Here is a 22,877-nt window from a genome sequence, read left to right on the forward strand (position 1 = left end):
TCTCCATTTATTTTCTTTTAGGACTACTCAATATTATCTGTTCTTTTTATAGATTTTTTCAATAAGATCAAGATGTAAGAATCTGTTGATCATGTTGAGGACTTACTTTAAATGCCTTTTAGAGAAAAATATGAATTTAACATTTCTGAAAATTTTAACTATGTGTTTAATATGCTCCTGTTAAGAACATCTAGCAGAGGGAGTTGGGCGGTGGCTGGGTTAAGCGCACGTGGCGCAAAGCGCAGGGATCAGCCTAAGGATCCCGGTTCGAGCCCCCGGCTCCCCACCTGCAGGGGTGTCACTTCACAGGCGGTGAAGCAGGTCTGCAGGTATCTGTCTTTCTCTCCCCTCTCTGTCTTCCCCTCCTCTCTCCATTTCTCTCTGTCCTATCCAACAACAAAGCAACGTCAACAATGGCAATAATAACCGCAACGAGGCTGCAACAACTAGGGCAACAAAAAGGGAAAAAAATGGCCTCCAGGAGCGGTGGATTCATGGTGCAGGCACCGAGTCCAGCAATAACCCTGGAGGGAAAAAAAAAAAAAAAAAAAAGAACATCTAGCAGTCTGGAAAGCTCTGAAAGAAGAAAAAAATGAGGGGGTTGGATGGTAGCACAGCAGGCTAAGCACACATGGCACAAAGCGCAAGAACCAGCGTAAGGCTCCAGGTTCGAGCCCCCAACTCGCCATCTGCAGGGGGGGGTCACTTCGCAAGCAGTGAAGCAGGTCTGCAGGTGTCTACCTTTCTCTCCTCCTCTCTGTCTTCCACTCCTATTGCAATTTCTCTCTGCCCTATATTTAATAAAAACAAAACAAAAAAAATAGAAAAGAAATATAAATGAAAAGACATTTTGATCCAGCAATACCACTCCTGGGTATATATATCCAAAGGACATGAAAACACAAAATCAGAAGGATGTGTGTATGCCTGTGCCATAACTCCTCTAGTTACAACTATAAAAATATGGTCTCGACTGAATTGTGCCTTGAAAGATGACTGAATAAAGTCAATGGAAGATTACAATGTCAAATGAGGATGGTGTATCAATAGGCACAAAATGTATGGAACTGAAGGTTATCATGCTAAGTGAAATAAGACAGTTTTATTTTCATTCATATATAGAATATAGCAAACCAAAGCAGATTTATATAGCCTGACAAGATGGTACAATGATTATGTCTGAGTATTTTAGAACCCAGGTTCTATCCTTGGCAACAGCCAATCCTGAACAGTGCTCTTGTTAAAAATACTTAAGGGGCCAGGTGGTGAAATACTTGCTTAAGTGCATATATTACAGTGCACAAGGACCCAGGTTCAAGCCCTTGGCCTCCACCTACAGGGGTAAAGCTTCACGAATGGTAAAGCGGGTCTGAAGGTATCTTTCTGTCTCTGTCCCTCTCTATCTCCTTTTCCCCTCTCAATCTCTGTCTTTAGCCAATAATAAATAAAATATTTTAAAATAATAATTAAAATAAAATTGATTTTAAAGTCTTTAAATATTAGTAACCAAACTGCCATATATTTTTTAACAGTTACTATGTTCATAGGGGTAGGGCAGGGTGGAGAGGGCAGGGTGGAGAGGGTAGTGGACACAAGGATCCTGGTCTAGATCCAGTGAGTTTTTATTTTATCCAAAAATATGAGTGAATATATGATAAAATATATGAATATATTTTATCCAAAAATACAAGCTCCATAGATATAATTTTTCAGACCACTATTAAATCACTGACACTAAATTACTAAATTAAGAAAAAGGTAGCACAATCACTCCAAAAAATCCTGTTTAGTAAAAGAATCACACTCAACATTATTTACCTAACCTACAGGAGGGAATAGAAAGGCTCATGGACTAAATGTGAAAGTCTGGAAGAAACAAATTCTTTACATTCCTATATAGAACCAAGTAAGAAATATTTCAAACTTTACATGTTCTCCTCAGGTCTTTGTTTAACACTGCTGATTTAGAGTCAAAATATTAAAAAGTCATATATGGCTGTAATCTAATCCAAGTTAAATTAGGAACATAGGCTGCCCACTGATTTTTGTTGTTGTTGTTGTTGTTACTGGTACTTCATTACTCCAGGTTGACATTTTTGTTTCATCAGATAGAAAGACGGAGACAGAAAGACACCACAGCATCTAACACTTCTATAGTATGGTGGAGGCCAGGCTCTAATCTGGGTCATGCACATGGCAAATCAAGTGCACTGTGAGTAATCTTGCCAGTGTTCTCACTGATTTATCACTTGTAGGCCATTTTGCTGGTCTCAAAGAAGAAAAGAAAAAAAATCAATAAACAAACAGAAGTGAGTAGCATTGGTACCTCTAAGGAACATCAAGAAAGAATACACAAATGGATTAGGCACCTTGATTTATTCTGCAAATTCCCTTTTATTGATGACTTGGTGTTTTGGCTTATTTTGCTTGCTTTTTTTACCCCCCCTTCTGTCTCAGCTAGATCCCAACTTAATGGTAGCAATAAGAGCAATGGGGGAAAGTGCATTCTTATTAAGAGTCACCAAGAAACATACAGAAAACTCAACATAAATGTACAAATCTGGCTCTCAATATGCCTTCCCCAGTAACTTCCATTTAGGGAAGGAAGCCTCTGTAAAACTCCAGCCAAGGCCTGATTTAAATTCAATCATAAGGGGACAAAGTCATGGAGGGGATGGAGGAGTGTGCAAGTCAGTATTCTACAAAAAAAAAAAAAAAAGAACATAAATACATACTCTGATGTAAAGGACGAAGAACTAAGACAAAAATGACCCTAAAAGTTCTCATTTTTAATAGTGTAGTGATAGCTTTGTAGAAAGCATGCTTCCAGAGAAGCTGAAAGCTCTCAAAATCCATTGGTAAAAATCTGGCTTCATAAGTCTTGGGATATTAAAAACACAGCAGGCAGAGCCTCCCACATGACAATTCCACCTCCTCCAACATATTACAACAAATAGTGAGAAAGCATACTACTGATTTGGTAATGACTTCAGTTCAGTAGCTCAGCTAAAATCTCCTATTTTGCTTCTGATTTGTCTGCCAATCAAATCATTTTGATTGTGTTATGCTGCCCTCAGGTGTTCATTTGTTTATAAGCAGAAGTGAACAAAACAAAATCCTTTGTAAATTTCAAACCAGGAAGCTTTCATAAATGTCAATCATAGAACTTTCATAAATGTCAATCATAGAACTAAAATATAAAAATGTAACCTTTAGTGATATATGAAATATTACTGAGTTGGTTCCCCCCTACGCCCCCAACCCTGCTATTACTTGTGTAATACATTGCCTGGAAGAAAGAATAAGAAATTGTAGGCAACTGATATAAACCATTTTGAAAATTCTAGTTCCCAAAGTGTTTTCAGGAGACCTTACTAAGGATTTCTATGAGATTAAACATATTTATTTATTTGTTTGTTTAGGCAGTTGCTAGGAGTTCACTGCTCCAAGAATTTTTTTTTTTTTTCCCAAATACAGAGGAAGAGAGGGAAAGATACTATAGCATTAAAGTTTCCAAAGTGTGGAAGGCCTGGTTCAAATCTGAGTGGACAAAGCAGGCATACTTCCAGGTGACTTATCTTCTCAGTTCAAAGTCAAACTGTTTCAATAATAATGCTAAAATCATTGTTTTCATACTTACAAGTAATAGTGAAGTTTTCTAGAAACTATATGGTTTGCAATATAGTGTCACAGTCTAAATGCAGAAGAAACTCTAGCCATCTTCTCAAGTTAAATGTCCTCATTTTCACTGGTCTATTAATTATATCTCCCCCCCTTTTGTTGCGCTTGTTGTTGCAGCCTTGCTGTGTTTATTGTTGTTGTTGATGTCATTTTTTGTTGTTGGATAGGACAGAGAGAAATCGAGAGAGGAGGGGAAGACAGAGAGGGGGAGAGAAAGACAGACACCTGCAGACCTGCTTTACCACCTGTGAAGCGACTCCCCCGCAGGTGGGGAGCTGGGATCCCTATGCGGGTCCTTGTGCTTTGTGTCATGTGTGCTTAACCCGCTGTGCTACCGCCCAACCCCTATTAATTATATTTTTATAGGGCAGTTGATTTCCTTTTTGACTTATCCCCCTTCTCCCTCATTTTTTAGCAATTGGGTCTTTTACTGTCTGCCTGTCACCCGCCCCCCCCCACACACACCTTGATGATTATTTAACTTGCCTATTTTAAATAAACTTCAACCTTTTCTGTAACCTTTCTTGCTGACTGTTGACTTATCCACTGACAACCAACTACTGCCAAAATATGTCTTCATCTGTTGGGCTATGCACAGTGCATGGATCTCTCCCTGTCCTTTTTTTTTTTTTTTTTTTTTTTTTTGTTCCATCATTCCTGGTCTGTACTTTGAACCCTAAGTACCTTCTGGCTGGCCCTCTATGAACAACCTTGCCTGCTAAAAGACTAGCTAGTACACTATCCTGAAGTATGTTATTATAAAAAGTGTTATTAACATAATAGATTTATTTTAAAATGGATTGCATTTAAATTTTCCTATTTAAGCTTCCTATGTGGCACATTATACGATATGTTGATAGATATTAAAAATTTTAATAGTCTTTATACTAGCCACTTCTCACTGATCAGAACATTATTATCGTAACATTATTAATGGGGTAAAATGACAGACCATTTTTACCTGTGAGGTAAAAATGCCAGACTCCCCAAAAGTCAAGCTAGCTATGAATTAGAAACTCACAATAATCAATGTGACCCATTTACAGATTGAAAAATAAAGAATTCCTCTGAGCTATCTCAAAGTGAACTACACATATGTGAGTGTTTTTCTATTAGAAAATCAAGTTTTACTCCTTAACTTGTTTCTTAACTTGTACAATAACCTTGGTTTTGCTTGCTATTCAATTTATAATCCAAAACTAAAATTCAGTGAGGTGCTGCCTCATATTATTAAACCACTAAGGATGATATTCATCAACCCTGAGTTTTTCCACAAAAACAGATCTGTAAGATCTAGCCTAAGCCAGACAGAGTTACCATCTCAGAAAGACCACTCCCCACCTCACCCTCCCACCCCCTACTTTCTACACTCACTACACAGCTGGTTGGCTTCCTTAGATAGGCTACTGAGAAGCAGAGCGAGAGATTCTGTGTAAAACTGCATCTAATAATCCTAAGGCACAATATTAAAAGATTATATCACAAAATATTGACTATGAATTATGTTTCATCTCTCTCATCATGGTTGACCCTGGACACCCAATGAGTTATGGATCTCTTGATGTTTATCTGTAAAATTAATCTCACAACTACCCTTATTCATCTCATTCTCCACTGCAATTCATTCAAGTATCTAAGACTTCCTCCCACTCAGGGCCCAGCCCTGGTGAAATGTTCCTGCCTAGTGGCTTGCCCCTGTCCCTGTGTTTCGCCTGGGAACTAATTCTATGAGAATGGTTGAATCCCAACTATGACCTATGTACAAGAGAACCAGGTACAGTCTATGGAATGCATTCATAGTTCAGAAAAGAAATAGATTTTAATTGATTCCAACAAGATAAATTCTTTCACTCACACCATTTCCAATAATAATAATAAACCTGAAACCATTCCAACTCTTTCCTTGTTGCCAATTCAAACAATGTACAACTTATGTCCAATACAGGCAGAGAAAAAAATTGTTTATTTGAATAGAAATTTATCTATATGTATAAGATTTTAAGATACACATTTTATGAACTCCCACATTAAAAATAAAATTATTTTGAAAATTAATCATGCAGCTACATCCTAAAATACTTATTACAATCTAAAAGTCACTTGAAGACAGGTATAGGCAAGTCAAAAATAATAATAATAATTATAATTCATATTTAAAATATATATACTGGGGACTAGAGATATAGCTCATTGTATAGGGCATGTATCATGCTTGCCATGCATGCAGTCCAAGTCTAAGCCCCAGCACTGCAAGTGAGAAAGCTCTTGTATTATGGGGTAGCCTTTTCTTTCTCTAAATGAAAAGCAGTCCCCAGCAGTGAAATCATGCATGCATGACGGTCTGGATCCAAAATCAATATAAAATTGGTACAAAAGAAAGTCATCAATTTAACCCCATGAAATGACTGTAACATCTAAGTGAATTTCTTCCACAAATATTATGTATGATTCAGGTTGCTCCCCTACCCAGCTTTATTAGTGAGGTTTCATTCAAAGTTGAGCAAATAATCTCTCCCAGTGGTTTTCTACCAAAGCACTTCAATTGCCTGCTACCTACTTCTTCAGTTAAACCTAACTGAACAAAACAGGTCAGTCTATCCAACTATTGGAGAGGAGATTTGATAACCATAAATATGTATTACTTCTGATCCTTTACACAAATGGTGTTGTCCACTAAAATTATGCGTTCAATGGCAGATTATAAAAAAAGATAGAAAAGCAGTCTAACATGTTATCATTGTGTTAGATTCTATTAGTATACATTCTATCATTTTGTTAGTGAGAATGTTAGCAGGAAGACCAAAGGCCCATACCAACACATTTTCAATACATCTTTCTTTAGAGTAAACAAAACCTATGAAGAACAGCCAAAGAAGTTAATATCCCAAGTTATAGCCCACACCCACCACTGAAAGCATTGAGGGCAAGTTTATTTCAGCATTTCTTAGAAAGGTCATGCTGTTATATTGCTATTAAAACATGATGGGAAAGAGAAGGAAAATGGTTTATTAGTTCATTCCCCAAGAGGGTTATTCTGGAATTGGACAAAGTTATGAAAGGTGATGGTCTAGGCAAAGAAGAAGATGAAAAAGGAGGACATTAGAAGTAATGCAACTTATCTTCTTAGAAACTTGCTATCATAGGGGCCATGCTAATAACTCAAATGGATACCCTGACAAATCAGGCAATCATGATGCAAGAGAAGCTACATCCAGGATTATGGTTCAAAACTTACCACCTAGAAGGATAATTAATTTTTTTAAGTATCCAGAGGAGGAAGATGAAAGAAACACATTGTTATATGGTTAGTTCTTAAGATGGCTACTAGACATTCACTAAACTTATAATAGCATACATTGTAAATAATTTTTAAATATATAAAACTAAGTACATAATCTTTTGTCAGACATTTAATTAAGAAGCTGAGAACTAACAAAAATGTGATCTTGAAGACAATATATATTTCTATATTTATATATATTTTCCTTCCTTATATGTAATTCTGTAAATATAACATCTGACATGTGTATATTTTAGCAAAACTCCAGATAATAATTAAGTGCTTATTTATTTTAAATTGGTTATTATTATTCTAGCTGTCCCATGTGGGTATGATGCTTCATTTAATCACCTTTTAACTCCTCAAAAGTTGGCTAAAGGCCAAACAAGAACACACTCAAGAACTATGGTTCACATACTGGGGTACCTAATGCTTGTTGCACATGGGCATGTATGCTGAATTATCTGAATCAAAACTAAATATCTTACCTTCTTTTACAATTAGGCTTCAGATTATTGTGACTAATAAGTTCTTTCACTTGAAAGTACTATTAAGGAAGTATTTTGGTTTTGTTTGTTTTTAAATAACCTGTCATTTAATAGAAACAAATCTTCTCCAAATGTGGTACTTCTACTGAAATTCTATGACATCTTCAATCTTTAAATAATCATTAAACTGCTACTGGAATCTTACTTTTCCTTATCATTATCCATTTTCTCAGTCAACAGATGCTAAATGTACAACTATCACATGTAGATGGGAACTCAAAATATCTAATGTGAAGAAGATACTTCATTCCAGAAAATGCTGGATTGAATCAGTGTTCCATGCGTATATATACACTCAAAATTGTGTCTACCTGAAAGGCTGAGAAAAGGATTGGGGGGGTGGGAAATGAGGAAAGATTTCAAACTATTATAGTATTGCAACGATTTTCAAAGTTTTAAGGAGTAAAGCAGTGAAAACATGCTTCACTGATCATAAGAAAACTGAGGTCAGGCTAGTCCACTGAATGATCATCCCCATAACAAGTTAAATGATTATTAGATTTTGATACTCTAAAACTCACACTGTGGAAATCCTAGTGCCTACAATTCCATAAGGCCTATCAACCAATATGTTCTACCCTGTTATCCAAGAATGGTCTCTTAAAGTATCTGTTAATATACTATTAGGTCATATAATATCTTGATACATTACCTATGTACAGTTATTATAAACATACCTCTTATAAACTGAAAATAGTATTTCCTGGTTGGTTATATTGAGACTTTTAAAAATAATGTTAGAACTATAATTCCATCATTTTATCTCCTTTCTGACAACACAATACTTTCTTTATTCTAAGCAGATCTTAATGATCTCATTCAGCTCCATCTCGCCTTTCTTAAAGGGGAACAATATAGCTTTAAGTAATCATGTGGTCTTTAGGGAGAGCTGAACAAATTTGAACAGACTTCTGTTCTTTTAATACTAAGTATCAAAATTAAGCACTAAATATTAGTAATTTGCAACTATTCCTTAAAACCTTTTTATAAAACAATTAACTGTGGTTTGTATTGTAAGGCATATCATATAAATTACTTAAGACTTATTATAAGAAACTTGATTTGTACTTCAAAATGAATAAAATAGTATTTGCTTTAAGAAAGTATAACCTATATTTAACTAAAACATTCTCAATTTCTATAAGTAGTTAAGTAAATGCTAGAATTCCACCTATAAGAGGTGAATGTCTACATATAAGAGGTGAATGTAAAACCTAAGATGCTCACCTTAGGTTTTAAATAGCTAAGAATGTAATGAGATTATTTTGATATATCAATTGGTGAAAAGAGCAGGTTAAGGTATATGGAAAAGGCTGAATCCTTAAATATTTATACTGTATTCAGTAAAAACAAAATTCAGTTCTAAACTTTTATTCACTTTTCATCATTGTATATCAAACCTGCTAGCTAAAAAAGCCAAAAATAAATAAAAGCTGTGTCTGCCCTCTAGTGAAAACCAAAGGTATAACACACAATATAGATAAAGCAATTCCAGACATGTATAATTAATGGTATTCACTTAAAATTATACTGCACTAGAGTGTAAAAGAGGTTATTTCCTCTCCCAAAGATATTTATTTTCCTACTTGCCATGTAGAGTATGTGATAGAGACAGAGAATAAATGTGTATAGACACAAGCAAACAGAAGCTCAAGATATCTTAGGTTTCTATAAGACAGCACCACAAACCTACACTTACATGGCCATGCAGATCTGTGTTAAGAAGCATCATCGCACAGGTAAGGCAATGGACTCCATCTAAAGAATGAGACAAGGGGAGAAAGCACTAATTTATTATTGCCTATGAGACTCACAATTGTTATCATTAAAATAGCATATATTAAGAACTGAAAATATGATATTGTGACTTGGTACAATTTATCATTTGAGAAGACAGAAAATAGGTAAGAATACATCATTTAAAAGATCTCAATAAACACAGATGAATTCTATTGGTGATAAAGTAATCTCTAGGTTCTGGAGAACAATTTGATAACTGCTTTTTATTGTAATGTAAATCATACAGAAATCAAGGGATGATCTACACTTTGATTACAAGAAGCCTGACTTTCACTAATGAAATACATGTCATAAGCCTTGAAAACAGTGCCTCTTGACACAGCAAATATAACTTCTGTGGCTTTACACTAAGGAAACAAATATCTATACAAAATACAAGTATATCTAAAGAAGCACTGCTTATAAAAGGCACATGTAAGTCTAATTCCTCAAAAGACTAATTATGATATGCTTTTTTTCTTTGTCTCTCTTTCTCTCTCCTTCTGTTTCTTATTCACCAAGGGGGGAAAAAGTTCACTAGAAGCAGTATAATCATTCAGGTAAAAAGCACCAGCAAAGAAAAACAAAATCCTGGGAGTCGGGCGTTAGCACAGTGGGTTAAGCACATGTGGTGCAAAGCACAAGGACCAGTATAAGTAAGGATCCCGGTTCGAGCTCCTGGCTCCCCACCTGCAGGACAGTAGCTTCACAAGCAGTGAAGCAGGTCTGCAGGTGTCTGTCTTTCTCTCCCCCTCTCTGTCTTCCTCTCCTCTCACCATTTCTCTCTGTCCTATCCAGCAACGACAACAATAATAACTACAAAAAAAAAAAGAAAGAAAGAAAAGAAAAAAAGATCCTACGAGAAATAAAAAACAAGTCACAGAAAAAATAGTTTCCCAATCAAAAGGATCATTTTAGAATATTAGAAAAATCATCCTCTATTTATATAGGAGAAGAAAAAGCACAAAAAAATAAATTTCCAGTTTCTGGACTATGTAATTATTCCTCTTCCTTGTTCTTCCCTTACATTTCCCAATCTTAGTGGGCAACCAACAGCTGCAGAAAAAATATTGATGTAAAAACTATCTTAATCCATACTCCCAGTGAGGTAGAAGTGATAGGAGCACGAGGATAAGAAGGCTCTGAACTTCAGCTCCATCAGAACCCAGAGAGAGAAGAGGAAAGGGGGAAGAACATTAGGATGTAGTAATAGGGTTGCGTGTGGCTTGAAGGGGAAGAGAGGATTGGATCTGGAAGAAAAAGGGGGGCAATTATGTACAAATGTAGACAGATAACTGTACAGATGATGGTTAACCCATGTCTGCAACCTTGAGAGAACTATGGTGGACTGCAATGAAGGGGTCAGGGATTCAGAACTCTGGTGGTGGTGGGAACAATGTGGAATCATACCTTTGTTGACATGTAATTTTGTAAATCAATATTTAATCACTAATAAAAAACAAAGAAATCCTTTTTCTGTTACTGTATATATGAAATAAAGCTAGATTATTTTTCATAAACATGCCTCTGAATATCACAGTTAACTGGCTATGTCTCTAGTCAGTTCCTACTAAATGCAAAATAGTATGTTTATTCCAGTCTATTATTACAAATTCAAGGTACATTTAAAACAAATTCCTGAAAATATTTGTCAAACTCAACAGTCAACTCTCAGATATCCTTATCAACAACCAAGTGAGTCCATAAAGCCGTATTTCTTGTTTCACTCAAGAAAGTCAATATCTTGGACTTAAAGTAAGTCCTAATGAAAGCAATCCTCTTAAATCTCTATTATCCTCTAGTCAATGATGTTAAGTGTCAGCAACAGTGGATAAAAAGTCTCTATATATGCACTATTCCAGCCTTTAGGTCCATAATTGCTCAACAATTTGTTTGGCTTAGTATGTTAACTCTCTTTTCAGCCACTAGGTTCCAGATGCCAGCATAATGCCAACCAGACTTCCTTGGACAGACAACCCCACCAATGTGTCCTGGAGCTCCACTTCCCCAGAGACCCACCCTACTAGAGAAAGAGAGGCAGGCTGGGAGTATGGACCGACCAGTCAATGCCCATGTTCAGCGGGGAAGCAATTACAGAAGCCAGACATTCCACCTTCTGCAACCCACAATGACCCTGGGTCCATACGCCCAGGGGGATAAAGAATAGGAAAGCTATCAGGGGAGGGGATGCGATATAGAGATCTGGTGGTAGGAACTGTGTGGAATTGTACCCCTCCTATCCTACAGTTTTGTTAATGTCTCCTTTTTTAAATAAATAAATTAATTAATTTAAATATAAACAAAAAGTCTATAGATAGAGAGAAATAAAGTCCTCATTTTATTTTTTTTCCAATGGCAATATCACTTTACTGAGGAAATGTTGATTGCACTCTTTGCCAAGATACGTTTCAGTACAGCTCACCCTCCACCTAACTGTCACCCTATTCCATCACTGAGACTCAGTCCCCATTGTATAGACAGGAATGTGACCTAAAAAATCAAAAGTTTTATAGTCTGCAAGGCAGAGGTGGGGGTGGGGACAGTAATCACTTTAGTCAAAATCATGTATACTTACCCCCAATTAATTAGGAAAAAATGAACCTAAGGGATAATTACTATGTTCAGTGCATCTAGTCTCAGTGATTTATTCTAGAATTTATACATTCCAGAAAGATTCTCAAATTGAAAGTTCACATGTTTACATTCAAACCCAGAAAACTATTGCAGAAATTGAAAAGGAGGAATGATCTCTCTTCACAGGGTACAACAGTTAAATAATTTTCAGCTGCTTCTTAAAAACAGTACAATAGGTAGCCGGGTGGTGGTGCACCTGGTTGAGTACACATGTTATAATCAATGTACAAGGAACTGGGTTCAAGGCCCCAGTCCCCACCTGCCAGAGAAAAGCTTTGCAAGTGCTGAAACAGGGCTGCAGGTGTCTCTCTATCTCTCTCCTGCTCTATCACCCCCTCCCTCTCAATTGTTGGCTATCTCTATCCAATAAACAAATACATATTTAAAAATAAACTTTAAAAAATTTAAATGATTTAAAAAAACAGTAAAATAAACAAACACATAGTTCATTAAATTCAAAAAACAAAATCAGAGGACAGCATTGTTATTATAATAAACATCAAAAATATCAGATAGACACCACAAATTCCAGTGAGACTCGCAAATGTTTCCCAAACTAAGCAAATATGCACTTCTCATCAAGATGTTTAGAGATCAGATGATTGAAAGTAGAAAAAAGGAAGCCAATGTTTCATTTACTAAAACACACTTTGCATGTAAAAAGCTCAGGATAACAAAGGAGGAACATTTAAAAAAATATTTGGTGGGGGGTAGGCAGTGGCACATCTAGTACAATGCACACATTACCATGTGCAAGGACTCCAGGTCCCCACTGCAAGGGGGACTTCACAAGTGGTGAAGCAGTGCTGCAGGTGTCTCCCTTTCTCTTTCTTTTTTTTATCTACCCCTCCCCTCTTATTTTATCTGTCCTATCAAATAAAAGAAAGAGGAAAAATAGAAAACCAGCTGCCAAGTGTGGTGGATTTGTCATGCAGGCACTGAGTCCCAGTGATAAGCCTGGTGGTAAGGGGAAGGAAGAAGAAGGAAGGAAGGAAGGAAGGAAGGAAGGAAGGAAGGAAGGAAGGAAGGAAGGAAGGAAGGAAGGGGAGAAGGAAGGAAGGAGAGAAGGAAGGAAGGAAGGAAGGAAGGAAGGAAGGAAGGAAGGAAGGAAGGAAGGAAGGGGAGAAAGAAGGAAGGAAGGAAAGAAGGAAGGAAGGAAGGAAGGAAGGAAGGAAGGAAGGAAGGAGAGGGAGGAAGGAAGGAGAGAAAGAAGGAAGGAGAGGGAGGAAGGAAGGAGAGAAAGAAGGAAAAAAAACAAGGAAGGAAAGAGAGAAGAAAGGAAGGAAGGAAGGGAGGGAGGGAGGAAGGAAGGAAGGAAGGAAGGAAGGAAGGAAGAAAGGAGGAAGGATAGGAGGGAGAAAGGAAAGAAGAAGGGAAGGAAGAAAGGAATGATGTAATACAATGGAAGTGGAAAATAGTAAAATGGGGTCATGGAGACAGCACAGTAGTTATGCAACAGACTTGGAGACCTAAGACTTGGAGCTCACAGGATCAAACCCCAGCACCACAATAATCCAGAATTTAGCAGTGCTCTGTTTTTTTTTTAAGTGTAGATATCATAGTGTTATATCATACTTATAATAGGCATACAAAACATATTTGATGATAAGAGAAAAATATTCACAATGAAAGGAAAGAAAACTGGAAGCAAAACTCTTAATGTTACCAATCTATTATTAAATATTATATACACAGACTACTAGAAGGAAGTAAATCAAACTGTCCATAATAGTGACCTCTAGGTAATTAGATAAATGTATTCATTTTCTTTTGTATAATTTTTCATGTTTTCTACAATCAAATGTAACTTTCATAGGGCAGAAAATAACCAATATAGTGAAAAAGAAATTCAAATATTGCCATTAGATTACCTTGTGAAGCAATGGTATCTGGGTTACAATGAAAATATCTATTGGAGAAGTGTATTAAAACTCTCTCTCGTTCTTGAGTTTCTCCCACAAGAGAAAATGCTTTAAAGAAGTACCTAAAAAGAATTAAATGGAAATAAAATTTTGAAAAAAAGGTTCCCACACCCCTCTATATTTGTCAATTCAATTCATAGAAGTGTAATAAGTTACAAAAAGATATAACACGCAGTTATGTCAAGAAAAACCACTTATTAGATGACCATTTATTATAAATTTTATACTTATATTTAAATTTAAAATAACATCATTGTTTAAAACAACAGGGCATTAGCATGGTGATGATTTACTTTTTTTTCTTTTAATATTTATTTATTCCCTTTTGTTGCCCTTGTTGCTTTATTGTTGTAGTTATTGTTGTTGTTATTGATGTCATCATTGGATAGGACAGAGAGAAATGGAGAGAGAAGGGGAAGACAGAGAGGGTAAGAGAAAGACACCTGCAGACCTGCTTCACCACCTGTGAAGCGACTCCCCTGCAGGTGGGGAGCTGGGGGCTTGAACCAGGATCCTTATGACGGTCAGTCCTTGCACTTTGTGCCACATGCGCTTAACCCACTGTGCTACCGCCCAACTCCCAATGATTTACTTTTAAAACCATAAGAAGGCTGATCATTCCCCAATAGGCATAAAGGCCAAGCCATCATTCTTTAAAAATTACTTGAATAAAAACTTACAGTTGAATGCATAGATATGCAGGTTATGTTTTAAAGCTCTTCGTGTTATCACTTTTTGTCATTATTTATAATCTTCACTAATCCACTGTCTTGTGCATAGAAGATATCTATTTTTATTTTATTCTATCTCTACCATATTATATTACTAATCTGTTTTTGGAAATTGAAAGATTAAACCCATTATTTAATCCTTGAGTTAGGAATAAAATAAGGCATGTATTAATATAATGTATCTATGAACAACACAGTAAAAACCACACAAACTAAGTCAGAGTCACTAACAGTACTGTCTACAGTGGATCAATTCAGATAATAAGCATTTGGTAAAGGAGATACATTTCCCTAAACATGTACAGTACAGTACTGTCATCAAGGCAAGAATAAATGTGTCTAAAACACCTTCATCTAAATTGATCTTCAAAAAACTATTGCATGAAACAGTTTTACAGATACTTCCTGCTATTTTGCTGATATATATTTTTATTTCAATTATGAATTCATTTCAATGTAATGCCTTATTTTGATGTTTTAAACAAAGGCTTAATTAACAAATCTATAATTCTACTGTCTACAAAACGTGCTTGTGTTATAATTGATCATTCAATAACTTAATTCCCAGATTCAAGAGTTACTTTGCCATGATTTTTTTCCTTTTTGTTGTCCTTGTTGTTTTGTCATTGTTGTGGTTATTTTTATTGTTGTGATGATGTCATTGTTGTTGGATAGGACAGAGAGAAATCGAGAGAGAAGGGGAAGACAGAGAGGGGGAGAGAAAGATACCTGCAAACCTGCTTCACCACTTGTGAAGCGACCCCCTGCAGGTGGGGAGCCTGGGGATTGAACTTGTAGGTTCAATGCAGGTCCTTGTACTTGGTGCCTTGGCCACTTAACCGGCTGCACTACCACCCAACCCCCCACAATTTTTTTTTTTTTACTATAAGAGATGCAGAGTTTTTTCATGTGATTTCATGGAAACAGCATATTTTTCTCACTTTCAATTTAATTCAAAGTATAATCTGGGCTAAATTCACAAAGTAGCTGAATTAAATTTAAAAAATAAATAAAACCAGATTTTATTTTTAGCACATTACTTTCTCACCTCAGAATTATTTGGAGGAAAAGAAGAAGAGTGATAGTAATCATACCTGAGAGACTGATCCAGTGTCATTCCTGTAAAATCAAAAAATTTCAGGTATTCTTCTGCAACTAGTTTGCTAAATTCATTGCTATAAGAAAACAAAACAGACTTTTGTTATTCAAATCATAGCTATCCAACACACACACACACACACACGCAAATGGATAACATGGGACAGCAGACGTGCGACAGAACGTACTTCTTGCCTAAATGCTTTGCAACATCCGATCTTTTGAATCTGTCTAGTTGATAAAGGCGTTTAGCCAACCTTTTGGCTGCTTCTGAGTTACTGCTGGTACCATTACTGAGATTTTCAGTGGTGTCCTTTTCCAGAATTTCAGTGCTCCCCATTTCAGAATGAGACTCCTGCAGTGCTGTTTTCACCCCAGCATTGCTGTGACAATTGATAAGGGGGAAAAAAAGGAATAATCAGTTTTCTTGTGGTGAAATGGAAAATAGATGGATAAGTGATAATTATATTATAATCAACTATGAAAAAACAAATTTAAAGAAGATCATTGTGTGATTATTCATGAAAGTATTAGAAATTACAATATGCCAGCATGCCAAAGGGGTAAGGTTGCTTCAACTCTAGAACAATGAATCTCATGCCTTTTAGCTTTGGGACTTTTACAATTTTTAAAGCATTGATGACTCCAAAATCTCATGGTTCACACCTACTGATACTCATTTTTTTGGTAATTTAAAAATAAAACTTTCTGATACAAGTACATTTAAATAAGTTATTCATGGGTATGTAATAAATATATCTTCATTAAAAATAACTATTTCCTCCACATTAAAATGAGACAATGGCATTTTTACAACTTTAAAGACTGCTTACTAGAAGACAACTGCATTCTCATATTCACGTCTATATTCTATCTTTAACAAAATATAGTTTAGCTGAAAAATATAAGACAACTTGGCCTCACAGGGAAAAATAGAGTATTTAACATTCTTTTCACATATATGGTTGTTCTTTTTTGATATGACACCAAAAAAAATTTCTTAAAGTTAGTTTGAACTGTAATATAGACTAAACTAGTAGCAACAAAATTATTGTACTCTTGTGAAAAATCTATCTTAGACTTTGAAAGGATCTTTTTCTTACTCAGGCAAGATTCTCTAACATTCATTCGTTATATGCAAACTATTTGTTGATATGTTTCATTCAAAATTTTAAAAATCATCAGTAATATTTCCACAAGTCTTTTAAGTATTGGGAAAGTGCCAAACTTTTGGTAGTAGAAGTTTTTTTCAACTTTATTTTATTTGATAGGACAGAGAGAAATTGAGAGAGAAAGGGGATAAGAAGGGAGAGAAAGATTCTCTGATTCACCACTTGTGAAACTTTTCCTCTCCAGGTAGAGGACTGGAGATTTGAACCCAGGCCCTTGCTCAAGCTAGCACTTGCCCTTAACCAGGTGCGCCACCGTGTAGCCCCCAGCTGTTTTCCAAAATTCCAATTTTTGATTGAAAGTTTAAAAGTTATCATTGTAGAAAATATTGACAACTGTTTTCTTTAAACCAACAAGCTCACTCTATTAATTTCCAAGAAAAGGTTGCTAATAACCATAATTTGTCAGTCATACTGTTAAAATAAATGGTATTCTATGAAAAAAGCCACAGTTCATAGTTTACACCTTAAACTATACACAAGTACTTTCCCTAGAGACAATCATCAGGAATAGAAGTGCTTTATGTACATTTTCCATTTCATCATAAATATATGGCACTAAAAAGGCAAGCACTGCTTTAGCAAAGCATATTACTTTATCAAAAACTTTTTACTGGCCTTCATTTTTATTTTGAGTGCATGACAGTGAAGAAAGAATATAACACAGATGTCGGGCAGTAGCACAGCGGGTTAAGCCACATGGCGCAAAGTGCAAAGGACCGCCATAAGAATCCCGGTTTAAGCCCCCGGCTTTCCACCTGCAGGGTGGTCGCTTCACAAGCTAGAAGCAGGTCAGCAGGTGTCTCTCTCTCCCCCCTCTGTCTTCCCCTCCTCTCTCGATTTCTCTTTGTCCTATCTAACAACAATATCATCAATAACAACAATAATAATAACAACAATGATGAAACAACAAGGGCAACAAAGGGAAAAAAGCCTCCAGAAGCAGTTGATTTGTAGTGCAGACACCGAGCCCCAGCAATAACCCTGGAGGTGAGAAAATAAAGGAAAGAAAGAGAAAGAGAAAGAGAAAAAGAAAGAGAAAGAGAAAGAGAGAGAAAGGAAGGAAAGAAGGAAGGAAGGAAGGAAGGAAGGAAGGAAGGAAGGAAGGAAGGAAGGAAGGAAGGAAGGAAGGATATAACAAGAACAATTTAACTCAGTGATAATACCTTGCTTTTTTGCTAAGGCTTTCTGATTGTTTTTATACCATCAGTATAAACATCAAAATGGTAGAAAAGGAAAATAAGGGTCATCTTAAAATAACTTTGACTTCATAAATCTACTACAAAAGTTTCAAGACACCCTCACAGTAGATATTTTGAGAACATATGCTCTACAACAGGGTTGACTTGTTGTACAGTAGTGCTTCATTTTACAACACTACAACCAATGAGGGCATAATTTATAAATCTTGATTTTAACTTGGAAATATAAAGCTATAATCATGAGAAACTACTGTGCTAAGTAGTGGTCCAAGGGGTAAGGTGTTGACGCACGTGTTAACAATGAACAAGGACCCAGGTTCAAGCCCCCGGTCACAACCTGAGGGGGAAAACTTCACAAGAAGTGAAGCAAGGCTGTAGGTGTCTCTCTGTCTCACTCTCTCTCTATCTCTACATTCCTTTCGATTTTCTGGCTGTTTCTATCCAATAAATAAATAAAGATAATAAAAGACTAATGTGACAGTTAAAAAAAAGATAATAAAAAGACTAAGTAGCAGTCCAATACTTCACACCAGACATAGTCAGAATGTTCCTGTAATAGAGCAGAAAGTAAATAGTTTAGACTTGCAAACTACATAATGCCCTCATCACATCTTCTTTTTTTTGTAGTTACAATCTTAACAAAGATAAAACCATTCCAACCTATGCTGAATGGGGACCATATGACAAATGTGCAATACCTTTGATCTATTCCAAGACTCCTAAGAGTAACCTTTTTTTTTTTTTGTCTAAACCTGGAAAATCTAGAGGCAACAAGGATAATAAGACCATTAAATATGTAATCATAAAGTGTTAAAAAAAAGTGTGTGTGTGTGTGTGTGTGTGTGCGCGCAGCTATACCAATACAAAATGAGCCATAAATCTACACCAGGTGATCATTAGGAAAGTATGGCAAAATGAATACATCTTAATTAAAAGAGTCAAAGTTAACTCTCCTTTCAGCCACGACGTTCCAAATGCTACCATGATGCCAACTAGACAACCTCACCAACAGACAGACAACCTCACCAATGTATCCTGGAGCTCCCATTCCCCAGAACCCCGCCCCACTAGGGAAAGAGAGAGGCAGGCTGGGAGTATAGATCAGCCTATCAATGCTCATGTTCAGCAGGGAAGCAATTACAGAAGCCAGACCTTCCACCTTCTGCATCCCATAATGACCTTGGGTCCATACTCTCAGAGGGATAAAAAATAGGAAAGCTGTCAGGGGAGGGGATGGGATACAGAGTTCTGGTGGTAGGAACTATGTAGAGTTGTTCCCCTCTTATCCTAGGGTTTTGTCATCGTTTCCTATAAATTAAATAAATAAATAAGTCAAAGTTCATGGCCCCTGAAGTGAAAAAGTCACAATTCCAGACTAGACTGGATAGCACGAGGACCAGAACTCAATCCCCTGCATCATATATACCAGAATGACGCTCTGATTCTTTCTCTCACAAATAAATATTTTTTTTAAATAGTTCAATCTATCTTTACACTTATTCTATTCAACAATTCCAATTTCACAATGGTCAGTCAACTAAATAGTAAACAGGTAGCTTCACTCAAATGTAGCTCAGGTAATTTGTACCTCTAGGGGTTACAGAGAGACTTTCCAATCCCTGCTAGAGTAGAAGGAGTTAAGTATCCCTAACAGCTCCTCTCCAAGCTCACATTTTCAGCAAGTACCTCATGTGCTGTCCATGTAAAGGAATGATAAGAGGAGGGAAATGAGAGAGGTTATTCCACATAATCTTTTTAAAACTTCACTTAGACAAAAGTCTGCTGATGTTCACATCAACACACACATTCCAAGTGAGATTGCAGAGAAGCCAAAAGTACAAAGCAGAGAGTTACTAAATAAAAATATGCTGACTTACTTTACTATAACTATTAATACAAATACATCATTTTGTTAAGTTAAAGTCAAATGCTTAACATAATACCAGGCAATAGATATAACCAGAATTTTCCAAGGTGTTTCGTAACCCTCAGTCAGCCACCTTAAATAATTTTCCAACACAGGAACTAAAAAGCAGAATAAATTGCTTCTTTATGATGAAATATTAATGAAAATACAGTAAATACTTTTAATACCTGAAACTTCCCATTTTAGCATTCACATTACCAGCCAGGTTTTAAGCTCACAGAAGAAATACATTTAAGTAGATAATTTGCGGTTGCTTTGCATTTCCACATAAAAGTGGAAATGAAAAATATTCAGTGCACATATTTAATCTTTACTCCATGAAAAGCATGCAAGTATACCATATACATAGTAACACAAAGCTTAAATACAAAAACCTTATCCTCATAAGCATTTTATATCATTCCTATTTCTCATTTATCATGATTGCCTCTTAATTTCACTACGTTGTCCACTTTAGCCTATTTCATGCTACTTTCGTCAATTTCTTCATTCTACTTTCACAATTTCAATTTTAAATCACATGATATACTTTTAAAATCTGTATGTATCAAACTTCATCGGGTCTTATTTTAAAATCTCCAATTAAAAAAAAACGAAGAAAATAGATTAAAAGAGGATTACTATCTCGATTCCTAGATAGTTTCATTCTATTTCATTTCATGATTTATGATACTTCAATAAAACCAGATTGATCTTCCTAAGGCAGAAAGCCAAGGACATGATGGCAACAAAAACTCACCAGCAGTGAGACAGACACCAAACAGAACTCATCATGGAGCAGAGAGTGCACCTCAGCCATACTTCCCAAATGTACGCCCTTCCCCACTATTCTTCACCCCTACAACTCCAGTATCTTGTTTGTTCACTAGCACTTCCAAGGGCCTGGCTCCCTGTGAGGTCACATTACTTCATATTACTATGACCTCACATTCTAGGCAGAGTGCTGATAGTTGGTTTTTTGTTTTTTTTTAACTTTTTTTACAGCCCTAATAAAAACAGGAGTTAAAACACAAGGCTACTTTATGTTAAGAGCATAAACAACAGTAGCAGCCCAGGCTTATTCACACTTGATAAAGCAAACTGAATGTTCTCTCTCTGTCAGGATAACACCCCATTTTGTTGTCTGAAATACACAAGATATTGTCTACTTAGTTTGTTGTGTATCATGTGTTTGCAACAGTTGGCATTTTCTTTTTCTCTAGTTCCCCTTTTATCTGCTTTTGTTCCTTTTTTATTATTAAAGTTTCTCTTTTTTTTTCCCCTCCTCCAGGATTATTGCTAGGGCTCTGTGCCTGCACCACAAATCCACTGCTCCTGGAGGCCATTTTTTCCCTTTTGTTACCCTGGTTGTTTTTATCATTGTTGTCATTATTATCATTGCTATTGATGTCATTGTTGTTGGATAGGACAGAGAGAAATGGAGAGAGGAGGGGAAGACAGAGAGGGGGAGAGAAAGATAGACACCTGTGAGAGAAAGATAGACACCGCCTGTGAAGCCCCCTGCAGGTGGGGAGCCAAGGGCTGGAACCGGGATCCTTATGCCGGTCCTTGCGCTTTGTGCCATGTGCACTTAACCTGCTGCACTACCACCTGACACTTTAAAGTTTCTTTTTTAAAGCCATATTTTTAGTTTGTGATCAATAGTGGTTTACAAGATTGTAAGATTACAGGGTATAATTGCACAAAGCACCCACCACTAATGTTCTGTGCTCCCATCCTTCTCAACTATAACCACCACAGTCCTACAAACAATTTGGTTTACTCATGACTTTGTTTGTTCTGCAAGTTGATGAGTTTTCATTCTCTAGATTCCATCTAGAATTCCATCTAGATTTCCATCTCTAGATTCCAAAAATGAGTGAAATTATTTTTCACCTCTTATTTTGCTAAGCATAACCATTCCCAATTCCATTCATTTTTGTCCCAAAGGACACAATATCACATGATCAAATCAATTTATGCTAAAAAGGTATTTAATAAATTCCAACATTCATGTATGATGAAGGCCCTCAGAAATGGGGACCCAAAGGAAAAACTACTCAACAGCAAAAGGCCATATATAACAAACCCGCAGCAAACATCATTCTCAACAGGGAAAAACTGAATGCTTTTCTCCTAAAATCCAAAACTAGATAAGGATATTTACTATCACTACTATTATTTAACACAGTCCCCTTTTACTTTAATCAAGTGACTTTACAATCTATTAAGGTGAAACCTCTACTTGACATTTCAGTATGAAAAAGATTTCCCAAAAGATTCTCCAGTGTTCTATAAAATGTTTCCTGAAGTCTGTATCTTACATCTTCAAACAGATGTGGCAACACATGATTGACCAACAAAATAAGAATCATATTATTAAGTCTGGTCACTGGATATTTTTATAACATTTTATCATCCTGAGATTATCAGGTTTCCTGGATAAAAATATGGCATAAAAATTTGGCTTTCAGGTCAGCAAGAGTTTTTCAAGTGTACATATGCCCTTAAATGTTGTATGAGGTATACTTAAACAAACTCAGAAAAAAAAAAAAACTTTTGTGTGTATCTGAAACTCAAATTCAGCTGGTTATCTTGTAATTTATCTACTAGCTCTGTCTCCTAAATGTTTGCTTTAAACTTTTATTGCTGAGAACTTTTCCACACCTGAGCAATGGTCAAAATATAAGTATTAAGGAAGCTGAGTGAAAACCAAAAATCCTGAACCCCAAACAGTAAATGCCAAGTCACGTAATAGTACCACTTTCCAAAAGGACAAGGAAGAACTATTGCAGGCTGCAAGGGAAAGGAAGAAATTGACATACAGAGGTGGAACTATCAGGCTCTCTCACCAGAACTCTCAACACAAACCTGAGAAGTAAAAAAGGAGTGGAATGATATTTTTACCATATTAAAAGGTAAGAATT

General features: G+C 36.1%; 1 protein-coding gene across 10 annotated transcripts in view; it reads right to left on the reverse strand.

The window, feature by feature from the left end:
- Positions 1-22,877, reverse strand: part of PSD3 (pleckstrin and Sec7 domain containing 3) — a 551,235-nt gene that overhangs the window by 221,224 nt on the left and 307,134 nt on the right. For 8 of the 10 annotated variants that reach the window (XM_060181459.1, XM_060181466.1, XM_060181484.1 and 5 more), the window contains 4 exons: positions 15,862-16,056; positions 15,670-15,750; positions 13,794-13,906; positions 9,209-9,267 (listed from right to left, as the gene is read on the reverse strand). In XM_060181459.1, the coding sequence (XP_060037442.1) occupies positions 9,209-9,267; positions 13,794-13,906; positions 15,670-15,750; positions 15,862-16,056 (448 nt within the window). Of the gene's footprint in view, positions 1-9,208; positions 9,268-13,793; positions 13,907-15,669; positions 15,751-15,861; positions 16,057-20,710; positions 20,733-22,877 lie in introns of those variants that run through there. The other 2 variants (XM_060181499.1, XM_060181538.1) reach the window with 2 other exon arrangements.

This window comes from Erinaceus europaeus, chromosome 2 (genome assembly GCF_950295315.1).
Source record: "Erinaceus europaeus chromosome 2, mEriEur2.1, whole genome shotgun sequence".
In the NCBI taxonomy this organism is placed as follows: domain Eukaryota; kingdom Metazoa; phylum Chordata; class Mammalia; order Eulipotyphla; family Erinaceidae; genus Erinaceus; species Erinaceus europaeus.